Below are 25,586 nucleotides of genomic sequence, written 5' to 3'. Positions count from 1 at the left end.
CTTAGTGTTTTAAGCTTTTAGCTCAATCTAAAACATACCCATTATTTGATAGTTTTTCATTAGTTTTCCAAAAATTCAACCTTTTTCTTTACGAAACCCTTTTTTCCCAGTCTCTCATTAGCAGTTACCAACCCCCCCAAAAAAGAAAAAAAAGAAAGTTGTTGAAGTTATAGTGATTTGAAGAAGGGTTATCAATCATAAATGGATAGTAGTAGTGGAATTGAGAGCAATGGGCGTGTGCCACTTTCAGCGGTTGTTGCAGATTGTGTGAAACGGTGGTTTAGAGACACTCTGAAAGAAGCTAAAGCTGGGGACATAAACATGTAGGTCTTAGTAGGTCAGATGTATTACAGTGGTTATGGTGTTCCCAGAAATGACCAGAAGGTGTGTTTTTTCTTTTATTTTGGTTATGGTTATTAGTTATTACAAATTAATAATGCTTTTCAATCAATTTTCATTGCATTGGACTTTCTTTAGCTTGTTAAGAGTTTGAGGTTCTGTTGTATTATACTATTTGAGAATGTCCATATTAATTGACAATAGAATCTTCAGGTGGTGACTACGAAAAATTGAAGAAAAATATTAGCATTCTCCATTGGTCTTAATTTTAGTAATGAGATCAATTTTGATGTTGATAATGCATATACACTATTAGGCAATCAAATCTTGTATGTTATATAACTTTTAAGATAGTGGGGATAAGACTTAAGAGTCAAATAATTTCAATGACCGAGTTATATATGAATAGATGACTGTCTATTTAGTTAGGTATGCACAATTAGATGCACTTAAATGGATGCTTCATGTGGAGTTGTGGACACATCTATAATAGCAGCATAGAATGCTTTATCATGGATGTAAATCTAATATCCATGCTTAAATGGAGGCTTCTTCAGTTGGCTTCTTCACTTAAACACAGTCTTTGTCTTCTTCAATGGAGGCTTCTTCAGCTGGTTCTGCTTCTGCTTTGAACCTGCATCATCATCCCTAATGTTGTCTCGCATTCTTCATCGATGCCTGGGATCTACGATGGACTTCTTCAATTAGAGTGAGAAATCGCACTACACATCTATAATCGCACTCCTTAAGTGGCTCTTTTGCTCAAGTACCTAACGAGACCAAGAAAAATCTCTTGATTGTTTAGTTTAGTAGTTCTTCAATATGGATAAAACTTCAGAAGTGTAATGCTACAATCTCGTTAGTAGTTCTTCAATATGGATAAAACTTCACTGCAATAAGTCCACTTATAATCATGCATGAATTTATAAGAATCATATCCAAAGGTAAAACAAGCAAGGTTTGAGATAAATAAATTTAGAGCTATAGTAATTCCAGCAATCAAGTATCTACTCTATTAGTATCTTGTGAGAAGGAAGTTGAGAGAAAAACTGCAAAAACTGCTGACATGAAGGAGAAGGGTGCTGACCCTTATGATCTCAAGCAACAGGTATCTAATTTCAATTTATCTATTTATGCAAAAAAAAATATGTGATTGTTTTTAAATATAGTTATTATTAGATTGAAGTTTTTAAATTGTACATCCTAGTAGGGTGTGGATTTTCCTCCTTAATTGTTTTTAGAAAATCACTAAGGTCAGTGATGATACGGTGAATAATGATTACAAGTTTTGTTTGTTGACTTGATATTTTGGACAGGAAAATGTGCTGGCTGAGTCTAGGATGATGATTCCTGATTGCCACAAGTGCCTTGAGGCCGCACTCGCGGATTTAAAAGGAGCATTGGTAATGTACATTTTCTTGTTTTCTTTTTCCATGGTTATTAACTTATGCCTTAGTTTTGTGCTGTTTTCTCATGTTGCAAACATTTTACATGCTTTGCATTTCATGCCTTGGATTTTTGTTTCCAATGGATGATGGTATTGGTACCCATTAATGATGTTATGAGTTGGGTTATCTTTGAGTTGATTAGTGCGGTATTTGTTGATTTGATTCCTGTGTGTCCCTTCATTTTTATTCATCTAATCATAATCTCAATGTGATAAACAACTTATTTATTTTATTAGTGGAAGATTGAGGCACTGCTTTGATTGGTACTCTGCCAAAAAATTTTATAACAAAATCTTTTCCAAAATGTATTAAACTGAAATATAGAAGTTGACAACTAAAGAGAAATCTATTGTGCAATTACTTTTGTTCTCTTAAGCAAGCCAATGAAGGTTCATTTATTTGTTTGAAATAATTTGTACTTCTTTCTTCATTATGTTTGATCTATATTTTTGTTTTGTTTTCTCTGTTTTCAAATAGCAAGTCCAAGTTGCGCATATGCTTAAAATTGAGTCTATATGTTATGCTTCTGATTCATGGCATGTGGGCCATTTTTATGTCCTCTTTTAGGCTGAGCTAGAGGAATCAAATGAGAAGGAAGGTTCTGAAATCGATGATGCTCGAAACACCATTGTTGAAGTTGAGAAAGTAGTTGGAACTACTGAAGCTTAGCTAGGTAGTTTAACCACTACTTTTGATTGTAGAAATTGAGCTTGTATTACATAGCTTCCATCTCACAGAAACAACCATACATGGGAATAGGTTATGAAACTTGTTTAACAAGATTTAATCTTCTCTAGTTATGTGTTGTTGAACATTTGAAAATGAATGAATATGACATCTTCTATAAGCCTCATATCCAGCATTCCTGCAGGGGACACAGAGTTTGCTAAAGATGCTGCCTTTGGCTACAAATCTTCGAATCTGCGTGATGTAAAAGCCTCTTTGTTCTTTTTTATTATTGGATTGTGCTGGCTTTTTTTTATATTGGCATAGAATAAATTTTTTAAAAGATATTTATCCAATTAGTGGGTAGAAGAGAAGACTGGTGGTCGAATACCTGCATCCACTGTTACTTCTGTTTCCATTGAACTTTTGAGGAAAGGAGGACAAGATGCAATTTGCCAGCATCTATGCAGTCTGAAAAAGGTATACAGAAATTGATAATGCACTTTAGTTTCTACATTCTTAAGTTATCAGAAGAAAACCACCAGTGACTTGACTTTGTCTTATTAGAATATTACGAATTAGTGTGTGTCTATTACCAGTCCCCTTACTGTGTTTCTATTGTAAAAGCAGGGTTCAGCATGTGTAGTTAATGCAGCTAGTGAAAGAGACATGGCTATATTTGCACTTTGAATAATCAAGGTAGAATTTCATTCATGTTAATTGTATTTATTTGGCCCTTTTGCATGATTGTTTACAGATGTTAATGCTGCTTTATTGTTTTGTCTTGTTAACAGGCAAAATTGATGGGAAATTGACATGCTCACAAGATGGATGCAAGAAAAATTAAATTAAGTGAAGCCCTCATCACAAAATCAATTTAGATCAAAATAAATTTATAAATGATTATCTCTTGTAAGAAATATATACTAATGATATTGGACTATTTAGAGGAGATTACTAAATGTCTTTGTTCTTGATACATTGTTAAAACCAAACATCATGTTTGATTCTATTGCTAATATCAAATATTAGTTATTTTAAAATACTATAAATGTTTGGATACAAGTTAGATAAAAACTAGATGAAAATTTGTATTCATTAAATTTATGTTTATTTTGTATGAAATTAAGTTTATTTTATAAGAAAAAAACATCTAAAAAAATGCTATTTTACCTTACTAACGGATTTACAGACGAATTTTCTGTTTGTATTCAGAGTGTGGGATGATTTTCCAAGGTTCAAATTACAAACAAAAAATCTATCAGAAAATATGTTGCCAATTACCGACGGAAAATCCGTTTGTAATTACTGACGGAAAATCCGTCTGTAATTACCGTTAGAAAATTTGTCGAAAAGTTCGCCGATTCAGGGAAATGGAGGACAGAATTTACCGAGAAAAAATCCGTCGGTAATTTTTTGACAAAAAAAATCCGTCGGTAACCAAAAATCCGTCTGTAACAAAGACTAAATCTGTCTGTAAATCTATCTGTATTAAGCAATTTTCTAGTTGTGTCCCCTTCACGATCCTACTCAAGGTGCCACAGACAAGGCAGATCTTCCGGATCAGAGAGTGCTGCTTCTCTGACTCTAGCCTTAACGCCACAAAAACTTCACACACCCATAGTCAACGGGATTATATGTCACATATCTAAAGTTGCTCAGATGCTCTATAGGAATCTGCAATGCAATCTCTAGCTTTAGTTCAATGCTATCCAGGTAAGGAATCACACGGAATCCATGTAGAACAAGGGTGATTGTCACGGGTCATGGTGCACGAAATTGCGATCATCAACAATGGCGCCAAAGACTTGGTGCTCTCAAACGTGAATCACACTTTGTCACAACTATGCACAACTAACCAACAAGTGTACTGGGTCGTCCAAGTAATAAACCTTACGTGAGTAAGGGTCGATCCCACGGAGATTGTCGGCTTGAAGCAAGCTATGGTCACCTTGTAAATCTCAGTCAGGCGGATTCAAATGGTTATGGTGAATTGATAATAAAAAGATAAATAAAACATAAAATAACAATAGAAGTACTTATGTAATTCATTGGTGAGAATTTCAGATAAGCGTATAGAGATGCTTTCGTTCCTCCTGAACCTCTACTCTCCTGGTGTCTTCATCCAATCATTCCTACTCCCTTCCATGGCAAGTTGTATGTTGGACATCACCGTTGTCAATGGCTACTTCCCGTCCTCTTTGTGAAAATGGTCCAATGCGCTGTCACTGCATGGCTAATCATCTGTCGGTTCTCGATCATACTAGAATAGGATTTACTATCCTTTTGCGTCTGTCACTACGCCCAGCACTCGTGAGTTTGAAGCTCGTCACAGCCATCCCTTTCCGGATCCTACTCGGAATACCACAGACAAGGTTTAGACTTTCCGAATCTCAGGAATGGCCATCCATGGGTTCTAACTTATACCACGAAGACTCTAATATCTCGGACTCGGTCCCCTGTATTAGATATCTAAGAGATACTCATTCTATCTCATCTTCATGTAGAACGGAAGTGGTTGTCAGGCATGTGTTCATAGGTGAGAATGGTGATGAGCGTCACATAATCATCACATTCATCATGTTCTTGGGTGCGAATGAATATCTTAGAATAGGAATAAGCTTGAATTGAATAGAAAAACAACAGTACTTTGCATTAATTCATGAGGAGCAGCAGAGCTCCACACCTTAATCTATGGTGTGTAGAAACTCTACCGTTGAAAATACATAAGTGATGAAGGTTCAGGCATGGCCGAATGGCCAGCCCCCATAAAGGTCTAAGATAGCATAAAATTGATCAAAGATGTAAATACAATAGTAAAAAGTCCTATTTATGCTAAACTAGTTACTAGGGTTACAGAGATAAGTAAATGATGCAGAAATCCACTTCCGGGGCCCACTTGGTGTGTGCTTGGGCTGAGCATTGAGCTTTACACATGTAGAGACTTTTCTTGGAGTTGAACGCCAGTTTGTAACCTGTTTCTGGCGTTTAACTCCACTTTGCAACCTGTTTCTGGCGTTTAACTCCAGAATAAGGCAGAAAGCTGGCGTTGAACGCCAGTTTGCGTCATCTAAACTCAGGCAAAGTATGGACTATTATATATTTCTGAAAAACCCTGGATGTCTACTTTCCAACGCAATTGAGAGTGCCTCATTTGAAGTTCTGTAGCTCCAGAAAATCCACTTTGAGTGCAGGGAGGTCAAAATCCAACAGCATCTGCAGTCCTTCTTCAACCTCTGAATCTGATTTTTGCTCAAGTCCCTCAATTTCAGCCAGAAAATACCTGAAATTACAGAAAAACACACAAACTCATAGTAAAGTCCATAAATGTGATTTTTATTTAAAAACTAATAAAAATATACTGAAAACTAATTAAATCATACTAAAAACTATGTAAAAACAATGCCAAAAAGCGTATAAATTATCCGCTCATCACAACACTAAACTTAAATTGTTGCTTGTCCCCAAGCAACTGAAAATCAAATAGGATGAAAAGAAAAGAATGTACTATAAATTCCAAAATATCAATGAAACTTAGCTCCAATCATATGAGCGGGACTAGTAGCTTTTTGCCGCTTGAATAGTTTTGGCATCTCACTTTATCCTTTGAAGTTCAGAATGATTGGCATCTATAGTAACTTAGAATTTAGATAGTTTTATTGATTCTCCTAGTTCAGTATGTTGATTCTTGAACACAGCTACTTTATGAGTCTTGGCCGTGGCCCTAAGCACTTTGTTTTCTAATATTACCACCGGATACATAAATGCCACAGACACATAACTGGGTGAACCTTTTCAGATTGTGACTCAGCTTTGCTAAAGTCCCCAATTAGAGGTGTCCAGGGTTCTTAAGCACACTCTTCTTTTGCTTTGGACCTCGACTTTAACCGCTCAGTCTCAAGTTTTCACTTGACACCTTCACGCCACAAGCACATGGTTAGGGACAGCTTGGTTTAGCCGCTTAGGCTATGATTTTATTCCTTTAGGCCCTCCTATCCATTGATGCTCAAAGCCTTGGATCCTTTTTATTACCCTTGCCTTTTGGTTTTAAGGGCTATTGGCTTTTTGCTCTTGCCTTTTGGTTTAAAGAGCTTTTGGCTTTTTCTGCTTGCTTTTTTTCTTTTTCTTTCTCTCTTTTTTTTTTTTGCCATTTTTCTTTTCTCTTTTTTTTTTGCAAGCTTTTCTCTATTCACTGCTTTTTCTTGCTTCAAGAATCAATTTTATGAATTTTCAGATTATCAATAACATTTCTCCTTTTTCATCATTCTTTCAAGAGCCAACATATTTAACATTCATAAACCACAATATCAAAAGGCATATGCACTGTTCAAGTATTCATTCAGAAAACAAAAAGTATTGTCACCACATCAAAATAATTAAACTAGTTTCAAGGATGAATTCAAAACCATGTACTTCTTGTTCTTTTGTAATTAAAACAGTTTTCATTTAAGAGAGGTGATGGATTCATAGGACATTCTTTAAGACATAGACATTTAAACACTAATGATCATATAGTAAAGACACAAACATAATTAAAACATAAGGCTCAAAAACCGAAAAACAGGAAAATAAGAACAAGGAGATTAAGGAATGGGTCCACCTTAGTGAGGGTGGCGTCTTCCTCTTCTTGAAGAACCAATGGTGCTCTTGAGCTCCTCTATGTCTCTTCCTTGTCTTTGTTGCTCCTCTCTCATAGCTCTTTGATCTTCTCTAATCTCATGGAGGATGATGGAGTGCTCTTGGTGCTCCATCCTTAGTTGTCCCATGTTGGAGCTTAATTCTCCTAGGGAAGTGTTGATTTGCTCCCAATAGTTTTGTGGAGGGAAGTGCATCCCTTGAGGTATCTCAAGGATTTCATGGTGAGGAATTTCCTCATACTCTTGTTGAGGTCCATGATCTCTTGATGTGCAGTCAAATGCTCTACTATTGAGCTATGGACCCTTGAGATGAATCTCTTCATCTCTCATGACTCGAAGGTGGAAGCTTTTGCCTTTCTTTTCCTCTTTCTTGAGGTTTCTCTGGCCTTAGGTGCCATTAATGGTTATGGAAAAACAAAAAGCAATGCTTTTACCACACCAAACTTAGAAAGTTTGCTCGTCCTTGAGAAAAGGAAGAAAGAGGAGGGGTAGATGGGGATCCTGTGAGGTCCACAGATTCTGTGGGGGATCCTGTGGGATCCACAGATCCAATGGGGTCAAGGACTTAACATCTCTGCTCCAATTAGGTGTGTAAAACGCCCTTGCTGTGCAATCCTGGCGTTTAACGCCAGACTACTACTTGTTTCTGGCGTTAAACGCCCAAATGTAGCCTGTTTCTGGCGTTTAACGCCAGGTAGATGCTTGTTTCTGGCGTTAAATGCCAGACAGATACTTGTTTCTGGCGTTTAAATGCCAGAATGCTCCTCCTCCAGGGTGTGCTATTTTTAATGCTGTTTTTTATTCTATTTTTGATTTTTCAGTAGTTTTTGTGACTCCACATGATCATCAACCTAATAAAACAAGAAATAACAAAAAGAAAATAAAATAGATATGATTAAATAACATTGGGTTGCCTCCCAACAAGCGCTTCTTTAATGTCAATAGCTTGACAGTGAGCTCTCATGGAGCCTCACAGATAATCAGAGCAAGGTTGGAACCTCCCAACACCAAACTTAGAGTTTGACTGTAGGGGCTTTGGTTGACTCTGCAATGAGAGAAGCTTTTCATGCTTCCTCTCCATGGTTACAGAAGAAGATCCTTGAGTTTTAAACACAAGGTTTTCCTCATTCAGTTGAAGGACCAACTCTCCTCTGTCCACATCAATCGCAGCTCTTGCTGTGGCTAGAAAGGGTCTTCCAAGGATGATGGACTCATCATCATCCTTCCCAGTGTCTAGGATTATGAGATCAGCAGGGATGTAAAGGCCTTTAACCTTTACTAACACGTCCTCTACTAGTCCATAAGCCTGTTTTCTTAAGTTGTCTGCCATCTCTAATGAGATTTTAGCATCTTGCACCTCAAAGATCCCAAGTTTCTCCATTACAGAGAGTGGCATTAAGTTTATTCCTGACCCCAGGTCACACAGAGCTTTCTCAAAGGTCATGGTGCCTATGTTACAGGGAATTAGGAATTTACCAGGATCCTGTTTCTTTTGAGGTAATTTTTGCCTATCCAATGCATTCAGTTCATTGGTGAGCAAGGGAGGTTCATCTTCCCAAGTCTCATTACGAAATAATTTGGCATTTAACTTCATGATTGCACCAAGGTACTTAGCAACTTGCTCTTCAGTAACTTCTTCATTCTCTTCAGAAGAAGAATACTTATCAGAGCTCATGAAGGGCAGAAGGAGGTTCAATGGAATCTCTATGGTCTCTAGATGAGCCTCAGATTCCTTTGGTTCCTCAAGGGGATACTACCTATTGGTCACTGAACGTCCCAGGAGGTCTTCCTCACTAGGATTTACGTCCTCCTCCTCCCTTGTAGGTTCGGTCATGATGGTCAAATCAATGGCCTTGCACTCTCTCTTTGGATTTTCTTCTGTATTGCTTGGGAGAGTACTAGGAGGAGTTTCAGTGATCCTTTTACTCAGCTGGCCCACTTGTGCCTCCAAGTTTCTAATGGAGGACCTTGTTTCATTCATGAAACTCAAAGTGGCCTTAGATAGATCAGAAACTATATTTGCTAAGCTAGATGGATTCTGCTCAGAATTCTCTGTTTGTTGCTGAGTGGATGATGGAAAAGGCTTGCTATTGCTAAACCTGTTTCTTCCACCATTATTAAAGCCTTGTTAAGGCTTTTGTTGATCCTTCCATGAGAAATTTGGATGATTTCTCCATGAAGGATTATAGGTGTTTCCATAGGGTTCCCCCATGTAATTCACCTCTGCTATTGCAGAGTTCTCAGAATCATAAGCTTCTTCTTCAGAAGATGCCTCTATAGTACTGTTGGATGATTCCTTCAATCCATTCAGACTCTGAGAGATCATATTGACTTGCTGAGTCACTATTTTGTTCTAAGCCAATATGGCATTCAGAGTATCAATTTCAAGAACTCCCTTCCTCTGAGGCGTCCCATTACTCACAGGATTCCTTTCAGAAGTGTACATGAACTGGTTATTTGCAACCATGTCAATGAGTTCCTGAGCTTCTGCAGGTGTTTTCTTTAGGTGAATGGATTCGCCTGTAGAATGGTCTAATGACATCTTAGATAATTCAGACAGATCATCATAGAATATATCCAGGATGGTCCATTCTGAAAGCATGTCAGAAGGACACTTTTTGGTCAGTTGCTTGTATCTCTCCCAAGCTTCATAGAGGGATTCACCTTCTTTTTGTCTGAAGGTTTGAACATCCACTCTAAGCTTGCTAAGCTTTTGAGGAGGAAAGAACTTGGCTAAGAAAGCCGTAACCAGCTTATCCCAAGAGTTCAGGCTATCCTTAGGTTGAGAGTCCAACCATATTCTAGCTCTGTCTCTTACAGTAAACGGGAAAAGCATAAGCCTGTAGACCTCGGGATCAACCCCATTTGTCTTAACAGTATCACAGATCTGCAAAAATTCAGTTAAGAACTGAAAAGGATATTCTGATGTAAAATTCAGTTAAGAACTGAAAAGGATATTTTGATGCAAAAATTCAGTATCATCAGAGAAACTAATTGAGGTTTTAGCTCAAAATTGTTTGCTCCAATGGCAGGGATTGAGATGCTTCTTCCATGTAAATTAGAATTTGGTGCAGTAAAGTCACCAAGCATCTTCCTTGCATTGTTATTATTTTTGGCCATGTCTCCTTCATTTTCGAAAATTTCTGTCAGATTTTCTCCAGAGAGTTGTGCTTTAGCTTCCCTTAGCTTCCTCTTCAGAGTTCTTTCAGGTTCAGGATCAGCCTCAACAAGAATGTTCTTATCCTTGTTCCTGCTCATATGAAAAAGAAGAGAACACAAAAGAAAATATGGAATCCTCTATGTCACAGTATAGAGATTCCTTTATGTAAGTATAAGAAGAGAAGAGTAGCAAAAAGAAAAAGATAAGAATCCAAACACAGGGGAGAGGAATGGGTTCGAATTCTTGAGTGAAAGAGGGGTGTTAGTAGATGAATAAATAAACAGAAGGGGATGAGAGATGAGAATTTTCGAAAATAATTGAAAAGAAAAATTATTTTTGTTTTTAATTTAAATTTAAAGTTAAAATTCAAAAATTAAGAAAGGAAAACAAAATTAAATCAAATTAAAATTTAAAACAATATTTAATTAAAAAGGAATTTTGAAAAAAAGGGAAGGGATTTTCGAAAATTAGAGAGAGAGGGTTAGTTAGGTAGTTTTGAAAAAGATAAGAATCAAACAAAAAGTTAAGTGGTTAATTGAAAAAGATTTGAAAATCAAATTTTGAAAAGAAGTTAGAAAAGATTTTGAAAAAGATGTGATTGAAACTTATTTTGAAAAAGATTTGAAAAAGAAATTTAAAAAGATTTGATTTTGAAAATTAAAGTTGATTACTTGACTAACAAGAAACAAAAAAGATAGGATTTAAAATTTAAAGATTGGACCTTTCTTAATAGGCAAGTAACAAACTTTAAAATTTTTGAATCAATCACATTAATTGTTAGTAAAGATTTTGAAATTATGAAACAAAATAAGAAAAAGATTTTTGAAAATCAATTTGAAATTTTCGAAAATCATAAGAGAAAAATGAAAAAGATTTGATTTTTGAAAAAGATTTGAAAAAGATAGAATTTTTAAATTGAAAAATTGACTTGACTCATAAGAAACAACTAAATTTTACAAAGTTTTGAAAAATTCAACTCAAATTTTCGAAAATTTATGAGAGAATATGGGAAAGATATTTTTTTTATTTTTGAATTTTTAATGAAGAAAGAGAAAAATAATAAAAAGACTCAATGCATGAAAATTTTGGATCAAAACAAATGATGCATGCAAGAACACTATGAATGTCAAGATGAACACCAAGAACACTTTGAATGTCAAGATGAACACCAAGAACTTATTTTTAAAAATTTTTAAGAAAATAAAAACATGCAAGACACCAAACTTAGAAATTTTCAATGTTGAGACATTAATAATTCAAAAATGCATATGAGAAACAAGAAAAGATGCAAAACAAGAAAAATTAAAGATCAAATAAGAAGACTTACCAAGAACAACTTGAAGATCATGAAGAATGTAATGCATGAATTTTTGAAAAATGCAAGAAAGAGATAAACATGCAATTGACACCAAACTTAAAAATTGACTCTAGACTCAAATAAGAAACATCAAATTTTTGGTTCTTATGATTTTATAAAAAATTTTTGGATTTTTTTCAAAAATTCTTTTAAAAAGGAAAATAAGGATTTCAAAATTTTTAATAGGAATTCCAGGAATCTTGCAATGTTAGTCTAAAACTCCGGTCCAGGAATTAGACATGGCTCACTAGCCAGCCAAGCTTTCAGTGAAAGCTCCGGTCTAAAACACTAGACATGGCCAATAGCCAGCCAAGCTTCAGCATACATAGTTCAAGCATGTAAAGAAGAAGCCTCAGTCCAAAAGAATTTAGACATGGCTTTAGAGCCAGCCAGGCTTCAACATATCTCATGAAATTCCAAAATTCCTTCTTAAAAATTTTGAAGAACATGGAATAAAAATTTTTTTTTGAATTTTTTTTCCTTGAAAATATTTCTTTTATTTTTTCGAAAATAAGAATAATAAAAATAAAAAGATTAAAATTAAAATAAAATTACCTAATCTGAGCAACAAGATGAACCGTCAGTTGTCCAAACTCGAACAATCTCCGGCAACGGCGCCAAAAACTTGGTGTTGTTGCTGGACCAAAAACATGGCACTGTTGTTGCCGAAAACAAATGCGAAATTGTTGTTCCCTCCCCGGCAACGGCGCCAAAAACTTGGTGCACGAAAATGCGATCATCAACAATGGCACCAAAGACTTGGTGCTCTCAAACGTGAATCACACTTTGTCACAACTTCGCACAACTAACCAGCAAGTGCACTGGGTCGTCCAAGTAATAAACCTTACGTGAGTAAGGGTCGATCCCACGGAGATTGTCGGCCTGAAGCAAGCTATGATCACCTTGTAAATCTCAGTCAGGCGGATTCAAATGGTTTTAGAGATTTGATAATTAAAAGATAAATAAAACGTAAAATAAAGATAGAGATACTTATGTAATTCATTGGTGAGAATTTCAGATAAGCGTATAGAGATGCTTTTGTTCTTCCTGAACCTCTGCTTTCCTGCTGTCTTCATCCAATCATTCATACTCCTTTCCATGGAAAGCTGTATGTTGGGCATCACCGTTGTCAATGGCTACATCCCGTCCTCTCTGTGAAAATGGTCCAATGCGCTGTCATTGCATGGCTAATCATCTGTCGGTTCTCGATCATACTGGAATAGGATTTACTATCCTTTTGCGTCTGTCACTACGCCCAGCACTCGTGAGTTTGAAGTTCGTCACAGCCATCCCTTATCAGATCCTACTCGGAATACCACAGACAAGGTTTAGACTTTCCGGATCTCAGGAATGGCCGTCCATGGGTTCTAACTTATACCACTAAGACTCTAATATCTCGGACTCGGTCCCATGTATTAGATATATAAGAGATACTCATTCTATCTCATCTTCATGTAGAACGGAAGTGGTTGTCAGGCATGCGTTCATAGGTGAGAATGGTGATGAGCGTCACATAATCATCACATTCATCATGTTCTTGGGTGTGAATGAATATCTTAGAATAGGAATAAGCTTGAATTGAATAGAAAAATATTAGTACTTTGCATTAATTCATGAGGAACAGCAGAGCTCCACACCTTAATCTATGGTGTGTAGAAACTCTACCGTTGAAAATACATAAGTGATGAAGGTTCAGGCATGGCCGAATGGCCAGCCCCCATAAAGGTCTAAGATAGCATAAAACTGATCAAAGATGTAAATACAATAGTAAAAAGTCCTATTTATGCTAAACTAGTTACTAGGGTTACAGAGATAAGTAAATGATGCAGAAATCCACTTCCGGGGCCCACTTGGTGTGTGCTTGAGCTGAGCATTGAGCTTTACACGTGTAGAGGCTTCTCTTGGAGTTGAACGCCAGTTTGTAACCTGTTTTTGGCGTTTAACTCCACTTTGCAACCTGTTTCTGGCGTTTAACTCTAGAATAGGGCAGGAAGCTGGCGTTAAACGCCAGTTTGCATCGTCTAAACTCGAGCAAAGTATGGACTATTATACATTGATGGAAATCCCAAGATGTCTACTTTCCAACGCAATTGAGAGGGCGCCAATTGGGCTTCTATAGCTCCAGAAAATCCACTTCGAGTGCAGGAGGGTCAGAATCCAACAGCTTTTGCAGTCCTTTCTCAGCCTCTGAATCAGATTTTTTTGCCCAGGTCCCTCAATTTCAGCCAAAAAATACCTGAAATCACAGAAAAATACACAAACTCATAGTAAAGTCCAGAAATGTAATTTTTATTTAAAAACTAATAAAAATATACTGAAAACTAATTAAATCATACTAAAAACTATGTAAAAACAATGCCAAAAAGCGGATAAATTATCCGCTCATCAGGTCACCCTCAATTCATAAGATGAAGAACGAGGTTGCATAAGAGAATAGAATCAGACATATTGAATGAAAATTATTGATCCATGAAACTCAGCAGAGCTCTTAACCTTAACCTTAGGAGGTTAGTGACTCATGCTAATAGAAAAATACAATGAAAGGTTCGAATGGGCAAGAATTCGGTAACAAGGGTGAACTCTTGTATATAAATACTGATCTGCTAACTAAGAATTATAGAAATATGATAGACTAGACTTAGGAGTGCGAAAATTCACTTCTGGGGCCCACTTGGTGAGTGTTTGACCTGAGCTTTGAGTGTCTCCACGAGCTAGGGTCCCTTAAGGGCATTGAACGCTGGCTAGGGACCCCCTAAAGGGCGTTCGACGCCAGCTACCTCCTTGTGGGCGTTGGACGCCAGGACTAGGGCTGGTGGCTGGCGTTGAACGCCAGTTTTGGGCCTTTATTTTTGAAACAAAGTATGGACTATTATATATTTCTGGAAAGCCCTGAATGTTAGTTTTCCATAACCATTGAGAGAGCGCGATTTGGACTTCTGTAACTCTAGAAAAGCTCCTTCAAGTGCACGAAGGTCAGATCCTGACAGCATCTGCAGTCCTTTCTCTGCTTCTGAATCAAACTTCTGCTCAAGCTCCTCAATTTCAGCCAGAAAACACCTGAAATCACCATAAAACACACAAACTCAAAGTAGAATCTAAAAATGTGAATTTTGCACTAAAACCTATGAAAACATAATAAAACTTAAATAAAATATAATGAAAACTATATGAAAATGATGCCAAAAAGCATATAAAATCCACTCATCAATGTGCTGAGACGAAGCTCCAACATGTTCAGTAACATCATCGACATTTTCTTCCAAATCTTGCTGATCTTGATTACTAGATAATGTGTCATAGAACTCACGTCTAGCTTTCCTTCTTAGAAATCTCCTATGAGTACTTCGGCTGACAGTAAGAATCCAATCACCCTCGTCGCCATCAACTTATCCTTGGGATGCATCAATTCCAGCAGCCACCATGATCTTCCCTTCAATATTTATCTCCTTTTTCTTAGGTTGATATTTCTTAGGCTAATATTTCTTAGGCTTACTTGATCCGAGGAAGTTTCACTTTTCTGTTTCGCTGAACCATCTTCTAAGTGACCTTCTTGAGAAACAACGTTCAGGTTTAAGTCCCTCAAAGGAAGGATCCTTGAATTGGAATTCGACTTGTCCTCGGCTTGATGTTTTAACGCTTCCCACTCTTCCAAATTAGGCACATTAGAACCCCACCTCGGCATGTCCTTCTCAAGCAACCTCGGAATGTTCACCGGTTGAATAGGAGATGGACTTCTCCTGATATTTTGTGCCCCGTCTAGAGTGTAAGTCAAAGCTAATGAGTTTGAGATCAACATCTAAAAGAGTTTGCACGTCACCAGTAGCAGCCCTAGCAAACTTGACAACTACAACATTCCATTGGTAATATAAGTTAGAAGCCAATACACACAATCGGTTCACAAATAATGATGCATAAGCTATCAATCATTTTGATGATGTCATGTACTTTTTGCAAAAGAAAAAAAAGTAAATTCTATAACGCTTATAATTTAGTGTTTAACTTATTTTTTTATGACAAAGTTTGAATATTTAATAATTATTTATTTTTATATTTTTAAAATTAAATATTAATTTTTAATTCTTTTGATAAGTTAGACAAATACTTTTAGACATTATAGCAATTATAAAAAAAAAAAAATTCAAATGGTTTCAGATATTGCTTTTTAAATGGAGACCAATTACGTTACTACAAGGATTTAATATTTATTATTTTTAAAAAGGTTATCATTTTAAAAATTTTAAATTTAAATTAAAATAATTAATTTTTTTTAATTTTAAAATTTATCTTTTTGAATGTCAGAGAAAAAAGAACGTTAAATCTATATACAATTATTGTTAGGGATGTATATATATAGAAAAAAGTGAGTAGCCCTCAAAATTTTAAAGAATTATATCTATATATTAGATATGTCATATGTTTAATAATTTTTACCATGTGATGGATTTATATCTTAATTATTTAGCTCACTAATAATAATAATAATAATAATAATAATAACAATAATAATAATAATAATAATAATAATAATAATAATAATTGTTGGGCCAGGGTATGAGCAGTACCCCTGCTTAAGCCTGGATTCTTTTATGAGTCGGGATCAAGCATTTTGCGGCTTCTGCTATGGACGTTGGGTAATAGTAATTTGGTCTACCCAACGTGTTCAAAAATTTGAATGTTAATGTATTTTAATGTGACGCAGCAGTTGTTTCTTGGAATCCGCGCACGTTTAAAGAGGAGTAAAGGAGCCTCTTTTGGTTCACTGTCTCTTATAAAAGACCTTTCAGTTCTTCTTCTCCTTCTTCTTAATCTACTTCCTTTTTTTCTTTCAAAAAAGATCTTCTTTGTGTTCTTCGATCATTTCTGTTATTCTCAAGATTTCTTTATCTTGATTTCTGAAGCACTTTTGTTTATTGCTGTCAAGAAGGGGATCGTCCGTGGTTTTTGCTGCTTCAGACGTGCCTTACTTCTTTTTCACAGTCTTCATCGAGGTTGGTCTTGTTTTCTCTTTTCTTGTACCCTTATTTTTATTGCCTGGGATTTACTTTTCCTCTTTTATTTGGGTTTTTTACCTCTGCTGTCATTGTCCTCTTTTCCTTTTTTGCTGAGGAAAGTTTTGCTTTGTTGTACTGTTTGTGTGAAAATGTCTCTGAAAAGATTTCAAAAAGACTCTCTTTTTCTGAAATAATTTTCTTTTGTATATGACTGTGGTTGTGACTCTGTTGATTGTGTGTTGTGTTGCCCCAAATGGTGTTGTTTTGATGCGACGAGGATGCATAGGGAGATGCCATTTGACTACTTTGTAAAAAAATTCTTTTTGAAAAGAAGTGGCTCTTTTTGGTTTTCCTGTTTTGCCTGACCTGCTTTGGACGAGTTCTGACTTCTTGTAGTAACGGCCTTCTTTATTTTTGCGTTTGTAGGTATAGCGTTTATGTCTCGCCGTGTTATTTTGAATATGTTGACTAAGGTTCTCCTTGCTCTTTGGGTTTGGGTAGTGATGCGTGAGCATCTTTCCTACCTTTTCCTAGTGAATTTGCATTTAAATTGTTAAGTTTAATCAAGAATTAATTATCTTTTAGCCTCTATGGATGCTACTTTGAGTCTTGTGTAATTTTGTTTATTTTAGGTAGCATTTAGATGGATTTGATGGAGTTTCTGCAGAGAAAGAGAATAAACCAAGGAGCTGACCAGCGAGGAGCGACGCGTACGCGTGCCTGACGCGTACGCGTGAAAAGCGAAGCTGCACAGCGATGCGGGTGCGTACCTGACGCGTACGCGTGACACGCGAAGAAGATCATCGACGCGTACGCGTGACATGCGCGACATGCAGAAAACGCTTGGGGCGATTTTAGGCCGAATTTCGACCCAATTTTCAGCCCAGAAACACAGACTAGAGACAGGGAATAGCAGAGACTCAAGGAAGATTTGCACAAGAATGGTTATGTCTACTCCAAGCTAGGCGTAGACCCTACGAAGCAAGTGGTCCCCATCCATCAATTGAAGACATGCTGATTGCTTTAATTAATTCTGATTTAAACTTTAATTTTTATTTTAAAATAGGAAAGATATTATTTTAGTTTCAGAAGATAGATTTTAAAATTTATTAGGATTAGATATAAAAAGGGATCCCAACAGGGGGATTCCAACACAACATTATTCCATTCAAAACTACCAAAATATATTTTTATCAGAATCCTTATTTTCTCTTTGCCATGAGCAACTAAACCTCTACTGTTAAGGTTAGGAGCTCTGTCTATTGTATGGATTGATTTTATTATTTTTTCTATTTTAATTCATGTCTTGATTTATATTTCAAGAATTGTTTTTGTTCTCTATTTTATGAAATTGGGTGGAACGGAAGTATGACCATCTTTCTAATTGCGTTCTTGTATAACTTGGAAAAGCTCTTTACTTGAATAACAGCTTGAAAACATATTCTCCTAAATTTCTAGTTTATCTGAATTTAACGGGATACGTGACATATAATCCTTTTATATTTGGGTAATTAGAATTTATGTGGCATATAACTAGAATTGAACTTCACCCCCTAATTGGAATTAATTGACCAAGGAATTGGCTGTTGATGAATTTTAGAGGAGACTAGAAAGGTCTAAGAAATTAGGGTCTAGTCACATATAGTTTGCCATGAATTGAATCTTGCATGATTAAAATAAATTAATAAGAAAAATCAATCCGGAAAATAGATAACTCTGAAACCTTAACTGTTTCTCCATACTTTATTTCCAACTTATTTACCTGCCCTTCTTTAATATTTTTTATATTGTTTAATATCTTTGAATTCTCAACACTATTTTCTGTTTGCCTAACTAAGTAAATCAATTAACAATTGTTGCTTAGTCCTTCAATCCTCGTGGGATCGACCCTCACTCACCTGAGGTATTACTTGGTACGACCCGGTGCACTTGCCGGTTAGTTTGTGGTTATAAAATATCGCACCAAGTTTTTGGCGCTTGGTGCACGAAATTGTGATCTCAGGCAACGGCGCCAAAAACTCTGTACGCACGTCTTAATAAATTGTTTTTCATTCACAACTTCGATACAACTAACCAGCAAGTGCACTGGGTCGTCCAAGTAATAAACCTTACGTGAGTAAGGGTCGATCCCACGGAGATTGTTGGTATGAAGCAAGCTATGGTCACCTTGTAGATCTCAGTCAGGCGGATATAAAATAGTTATGGAGTTTTTGAAATTTATATAATAAAATAAGGATAGAAATACTTATGTAAATCATTGGTGAGAATTTCAGATAAGCGCATAGAGATACTTTTGTTCCTCTGAACCTCTGCTTTCCTGCTGTCTTCATCCAATCAATCCTACTCCTTTCCATAGCTGGCTTTATGTAAGGACATCACCATTGTCAATGGCTACTTTTTATCCTCTCTGGAAAATGGTCTGATGCGCTGTCACTGCATGGCTAATCATCTGGAGGCATCACCCTTGTCAATGGCTGCATCCCATCCTCTTGTGAAAATGGTCCAAATGCTCTGTCACGGCACGGCTAATCATCTGAGGTTCTCGATCATACTGGAATAGGATTCACCCTCCTTTTGCGTCTGTCACTACGCCCAGCACTCGCGAGTTTGAAGTTTGTCATAGTCATTCAATCCTAGAGTCCTACTCGGAATACCACAGACAAGGTTTAGACTTTCCAGACTCTCATGAATGCCGCCATCAATCTAGCTTATACCACGAAGATTCTGATTAAGAGATCCAAGAGATACTCATTCAATCTAAGGTGGAACGGAAGTGGTTGTTAGGCACGCGTTCGTGGGGGAATGATGATGATTGTCACATTCATCACATTCAGGTTGAAGTGCGAATGAATATCTTAGAAGCGGAATAAGTTGAATTGAATAGAAAAACAGTAGTACTTTGCATTAATCTTTGAGGAACAGCAGAGCTCCGCACCTTAATCTATGGAGTGCAAAAACTCTACCGTTGAAAAATACATAAGTGAATAGAGGGTAAGCATGGCCGAGTGGCCAGCCTCCCATGGAGGTCTAGAGATCTAAAAATGATCAAAAGATGTCTAATACAATAGTAAAAAGTCCTATGTATACTAAACTAGTTACTAGGGTTTACATAAGTAAGTAATTGATGCATAAATCCACTTCCGGGGCCCACTTGGTGTGTGCTTGGGCTGAGCTTGAATGTTACACGTGTAGAGGTCAATCTTGGAGTTGAACGCCAGTTTGTAACGTATTTCTGGCGTTCAACTCTGGCTTGTGACGTGTTTCTGGCGTTTAACTCCAGACAGCAGCGTAGAACTGGCGTTCAACGCCCTTTTACGTCATCTAAACTCGGCCAAAGTATGGACTATTATATATTGCTGGAAATCCCTGGATGTATACTTTCCAACGCAATTGGAAGCGCGCCATTTTGAGTTCTGTAGCTCCAGAAAATTCACTTTGAGTGCGGGGAGGTCAGAATCCAACAGCATCAGCAGTCCTTCTTCAACCTCTGAATCTGATTTTTTCTCAAGTCCCTCAATTTCAGCCAGAAAATACCTGAAATCACAGAAAAACACACAAAGTCATAGTAAAGTCCAGAAATGTGAATTTAACATAAAAACTAATGAAAACATCCCTAAAAGTAACTAGATTCTACTAAAAACATACTAAAAACAATGCCAAAAAGCGTATAAATTATCCGCTCATTACAACACCAAACTTAAATTGTTGCTTGTCCCCAAGCAAATGAAAATCAAATAGGATAAAAATAAGAGAATATACTATAAATTCCAAACTATCAATGAAACATAGCTCCAATCAGATGAGCGTGACTTGTAGCTTTTTGCCTCTTGAATAGTTTTGGCATCTCACTTTATCCATTGAGGTTCAGAATGATTGGCATCTATAGGAACTCAGAGTTCAGATTGTGTTATTGATTCTCCTAGTTCAGTATGATGATTCTTGAACACAGCTATTTTATGAGTCTTGGCCGTGGCCCTAAGCACTTTGTTTTCCAGTATTACCACTGGATACATAAATGCCACAGACACATAATTGGGTGAACCTTTTCAGATTGTGACTCAGCTTTGCTAAAGTCCCCAATTAAAGGTGTCCAGGGTTCTTAAGCACACTCTTCTTTTGCTTTGGACCTTGACTTTAACCGCTCAGTCTCAAGTTTTCACTTGACACCTTCACGCCACAAGCACATGGTTAGGGACAGCTTGGTTTAGCCGCTTAGGCCAGGATTTTATTCCTTTAGGCCCTCCTATCCACTGATGCTCAAAGCCTTGGGATCCTTTTTATTTACCATTGCCTTTTGGTTTTAAGGGTTATTGGCTTTTTGCTCTTGCCTCTTGGTTTTAAGAGCTTTTTGCTTTTTCTGCTTGCTTTTTCTTTTTTTTTTTCTTTCTATTTTTTCGCTATTTTTTTTTCTGCAAGCTTTGTTCTTTGCTGCTTTTTCTTACTTCAAGAATCATTTTTATGATTTTTCAGATTATCAAATAACATGTCTCTTTATCATCATTCTTTCAAGAGCCAACATATTTAACATTCTTAAACAACAACTTCAAAAAGACATATGCACTGTTCAAGCATTCATTCAGAAAACAAGAAGCATTTTCACCACATCAATATAATTAAACTAAGTTCAAGGATAAATTCGAAACTCATGTACTTCTTGTTCTTTTGAATTAAAACAGTTTTCATTTAAGAGAGGTGATGGATTCATAGGACATTCATAACTTTAAGACAAAGTTACTAAATTCTAATGATCATGTAATGAAGACACAAACATAGATAAGCACTTAACATAGAGAAAACAAAAAACAGAAAATAAGAACAAGGAATGAGTCCACCTTAGTGATGGTGGCGTTTCCTTCTTGAGGAACCAATGATGTCCTTGAGCTCTTCTATGTCTCTTTCTTGTCTTTGTTGCTCCTCCCTCATTGCTTTTTGATCTTCTCTTATTTCATGAAGGATGATGGAGTGCTCTTGATGTTCCACCCTTAGTTGTCCCATGTTGGAACTTAATTCTCCTAGGGAGGTGTTGATTTGCTCCCAATAGTTTTGTGGAGGAAAATGCATTTGAGGCATCTCCGGGATCTCATGGTGATGAGCTTCATGCGTCTCTTGAGATCCATGAATGGACTTTCTTGCTTGCTCCATCCTTTTCTTAGTGATGGACTTCTCTTCCTCAATAGGAATGTCTCCTTCTATGAAAGCTCCAGCTGAGTAACATAGATGGCAAATAAGATGAGGAAAAGCTAGCCTTGCCCCAGGAGAGGGCTTTTCGGCTATTTTGTAGAATTCAAGGGAGATGACTTCATGAACTTCTACTTCCTCTCTAATCATGATGCTATGAATCATGATGGCCCGATCCACAGTAACTTCAGATCGGTTGCTAGTGGGGATGATGGAGCGTTGGATGAACTCCAACCATCCTCTAGCCACAGGCTTGAGGTCCAGTCTTCTTAATTGAACCGGCTTGCCTTTGAAGTTAATCTTCCATTGAGCTCCTTCCACACATATGTCCATGAGGACTTGGTCCAACCTTTGATTAAAGTTGACCCTTCTAGTGTAGGGGCGTGCATCTCCTTGCATCATAGGCAAGTTAAACGCCAACCTCACATTTTCCGGACTAAAATCTAAGTATTTCCCCCGAACCATTGTAATATAATTCTTTGGGTTTGGGTTCTTACTTTGATCATGGTTCCTAGTGATCCATGCATTGGCATAGAACTCTTGAACCATTAGGATGCCGACTTGTTGGATGGGGTTTGTTAGAACTTCCCAACCTCTTCTTTGGATTTCATGTCGGATCTCCGGATACTCATTCTTCTTGAGCTTGAAAGGGACCTCGGGGATCACCTTCTTCTTGACCACAACATCATAGAAGTGGTCTTGATGAGCTTTGGAGATGAATCTTTCCATCTCCCATGACTCGGAGGTGGAAGCTTTTGTCTTTCCTTTCCCTTTTCTAGAGGATTCTCCGGTCTTGGGTGCCATCAATGGTAATGGAAAAACAAAAAGCTTATGTTTTTACCACACCAAACATAGAATATTGCTCGCCCTCGAGCAAGAGAAGAAAGAATAGATGAAGAAGAAAAAGAAATGGAGGAGAGGGAGAGAGAGATGTGTTTCGGCCAAGAAGGGGAAGAGAGGGTTGTTTTGTGTGAAAATGAAGAAGAATGGAGGGCTTTATATAGGGAAGGGAGGGGGGTAAGGTTCGGCCATAAGGGTGGGTTTTGAGTGGGAAATTGATTTTGAATTTTGAAGTTAGGTGGAGTTTATGAGGTAGGTTTATGGGGAAGAGTGGATGGATGTGAGTGGTGAAGTGGTGATAGGGAAGAGAGATTGAGGTGATTGGTGAAGAGTTTTGGGGAAGAGTGTTTATTGGGAAGAGAGGATGAACATTGAGAAGAGGGAAGAGAGTGAGTGGTGGTAGGCAGGAATCCTGTGGGATCCACAGATGCTGAGATGATCCTGTGGGATCCACAGATCCTGAGGTGTCAAGGAATTGCATCCCTTGCACCAAATTGGGCATGCAAAATGCCCTTGCACACAACTCTGGGTGTTCAGCGCCAGATTGGTGCTTGTTCTGGGCGTTGAACGCCCATTTGTTGCCCATTTCTGGCGTTGAACGCCAGAACCATGCTTGTTCTGGGCGTTCAGCGCCAGCTCTTCTCCAGGGTGCAATTCTGGCGTTCAAACGCCCAGATGCGGCCCATTTTGGGCGTTCAGCGCCAGAACCATGCTCTGTTCTGGCGTTAAACGCCAGCCAGATGCTTCTTACTGGCGTTTAAACGCCAGTAAGGTCTTCCTCCAGGGTGTGATTTTTCTTCTGCTGTTTTTTTTATTCCGTTTTCAATTTTTATATTTATTTTGTGACTCCACATGATCATGAACCTAATAAAACATGAAAGAACAAGAAAAATAAAATTAGATAAATAAAAATTGGGTTGCCTCCCAACAAGCGCTTCTTTAATGTCAATAGCTTGACAGTGGGCTCTCATGGAGCCTCACAGATGTTCAGAGCATTGTTGAGACTTTCCAACACCAAACTTAGAGCTTGGTTGTGGCCTCCCAATACCAAACTTAGAGTTTGACTGTGGGGGGCTCTGGTTGACTCTATTTTGAGAGAAACTTACTGTGCCTCTTTTCCATGTTTACAGAAGGGTAACCTTGAGTTGTAAACACAAGGGAGTCCTCATTCAATTGAAGGACTAATTCACCTCTGTCAACATCAATCACAGCTCTTGCTGTGGCTAGGAAAGGTCTTCCAAGGATGATGGATTCATCCTCATCCTTCCCAGTATCAAGAATTATGAAATCAGCAGGGATGTAAAGGCCTTCAACTTTTACTAACACGTCCTCTACTTGTCCATAAGCCTGTTTTCTTGAATTGTCTGCCATCTCTAATGAGATTTTAGTAGCTTGCACCCCAAAGATTCCCAGTTTCTCTATTACAGAGAGGGGCATGAGGTTTATCCCTGAACCAAGGTCACACAGAGCCTTTTCAAAGATCATGTTGCCTATGGTACAAGGTATTACGAACTTTCCAGGATCCTGTTTCTTCTGAGGCAATGTCAGTTGATCCAGATCACTTAGTTCATTGGTGAACAAAGGAGGTTCATCTTCCCAAGTCTCAATACCAAATAATTTGGCATTCAGCTTCATGATTGCACCAAGGTACTTGGTAACTTGCTCTTCAGTAACATCCTCATTCTCTTCAGAAGATGAATACTCGTCAGAGCTCATGAAGGGCATAAGGAGGTTCAATGGAATCTCTATGGTCTCTAGATGAGTCTCAGATTCCTTTGGTTACTCAAAGGGAAACTCCTTATTGATCACTGGACGTCCCAGGAGGTCTTCCTCACTGGGATTTACGTCCTCCCCTTCCTCTCCAGGTTCGGCCGTGTTGACTATGTCAATGGCCTTGCACTCTCCTTTTGGATTTTCTTCTGTATTGCTTGGGAGAGTACTAGGAGGGATTTCAGTGATCCTTTTACTCAGCTGGCCCACTTGTGCCTCCAAATTTCTAATGGAGGACCTTGTTTCATTCATGAAACTTACAGTGGCCTTAGATAGATCAGAGACTAAGTTTGCTAAATTAGAGGTATTTTGTTCAGAGTTCTCTGTCTGTTGCTGAGTGGATGATGGAAAAGGTTTACTATTGTTAAACCTATTTCTTCCACCTTTATTAAAGCCTTGTTGAGGCTTTTGTTGATCCTTCCATGAGAGATTTGGGTGATTTCTCCATGAGGGGTTATAGGTGTTTCCATAAGGTTCACCCATGTAATTCACCTCTGTTATTGCAGGATTTTCAGGATCATAAGCTTCTTCTTCAGAAGATGCCTCTTGAGTACTGTTGGATGCAGCTTGCATTCCATTCAGACTCTAAGAAATCATATTGACTTGCTGAGTCAATATTTTATTCTGAGCCAATATGGCATTCAGAGTATCAATTTCAAGAACTCCCTTCTTCATAGGCGTCCCATTACTCACAGGATTCCTCTCAGAAGTGTACATGAACTGGTTATTAGCAACCATGTCAATGAGTTCTTGAGCTTCTGCAGGCATTTTCTTTAAGTGAATGGATCTACCTGCAGAGGTATCCAATGACATTTTAGCTAATTCAGACAGACCATCATAGAATATGTCCAGGATGGTCCATTCTGAAAGCATGTCGGAAGGACACTTTTTGGTCACTTCTTTGTATCTCTCCCAAGCTTCATAGAGGGATTCACCTTCTTTCTGTCTGAAGGTCTAAACTTCCACTCTAAGCTTACTCAGCTTTTGAGGAGGAAAGAACTTGGCTAAGAAAGCCTTGACCAGCTTATCCCAAGAGTTCAGTCTATCCTTAGGTTGAGAGTCCAACCATATTCTAGCTCTGTCTCTTACAGCAAAAGGGAAAAGCATGAGCCTGTAGACTTCAGGATCTACTCCATTAGTCTTAACAGTATCACATATCTGCAAGAATTCAGTTAAGAACTGAAAAAGATCTTCAGATGG

The 25,586-nt window shown here is 37.5% G+C and overlaps 2 protein-coding genes and 2 non-coding genes across 4 annotated transcripts; all 4 read left to right on the top strand.

Annotated features, from left to right (window-relative positions):
• The first annotated feature begins 201 nt into the window (after positions 1–201).
• Positions 202–2,456, top strand: LOC107633481 (tubulin-folding cofactor A-like). Its single transcript, XM_088507390.1, has 5 exons — positions 202–323; positions 656–668; positions 1,373–1,447; positions 1,656–1,742; positions 2,355–2,456. The coding sequence occupies exons 1-5, from the start codon at positions 202–204 to the stop codon at positions 2,454–2,456; spliced, it is 399 nt and encodes a 132-aa protein (XP_088363516.1).
• A 156-nt stretch (positions 2,457–2,612) lies between these two features.
• Positions 2,613–3,143, top strand: LOC148572172 (uncharacterized). The gene is made up of 3 exons (XM_088509335.1): positions 2,613–2,717; positions 2,814–2,933; positions 3,084–3,143. Exons 1-3 carry the CDS (start codon positions 2,613–2,615, stop codon positions 3,141–3,143), a joined length of 285 nt encoding a protein of 94 aa, XP_088365461.1.
• A 6,543-nt stretch (positions 3,144–9,686) lies between these two features.
• Positions 9,687–9,794, top strand: LOC148572171 (small nucleolar RNA R71). Its single transcript, XR_015908396.1, has one exon. It is a non-coding gene; the product is annotated as a small nucleolar RNA R71 (small nucleolar RNA).
• Positions 9,795–25,253: 15,459 nt separating this feature from the next.
• LOC148572170 (small nucleolar RNA R71) lies at positions 25,254–25,361 on the top strand. Its single transcript, XR_015908587.1, has one exon. It is a non-coding gene; the product is annotated as a small nucleolar RNA R71 (small nucleolar RNA).
• Positions 25,362–25,586: the final 225 nt, after the last annotated feature.

Source organism: Arachis ipaensis, chromosome B3, assembly GCF_059453495.1.
Source record: "Arachis ipaensis isolate K30076 ecotype BB chromosome B3, ASM5945349v1, whole genome shotgun sequence".
NCBI lineage: Eukaryota > Viridiplantae > Streptophyta > Magnoliopsida > Fabales > Fabaceae > Arachis > Arachis ipaensis.
Note: the sequence above shows the minus strand (reverse complement) of the source record. Positions and strands in the feature narration are given on the sequence as shown.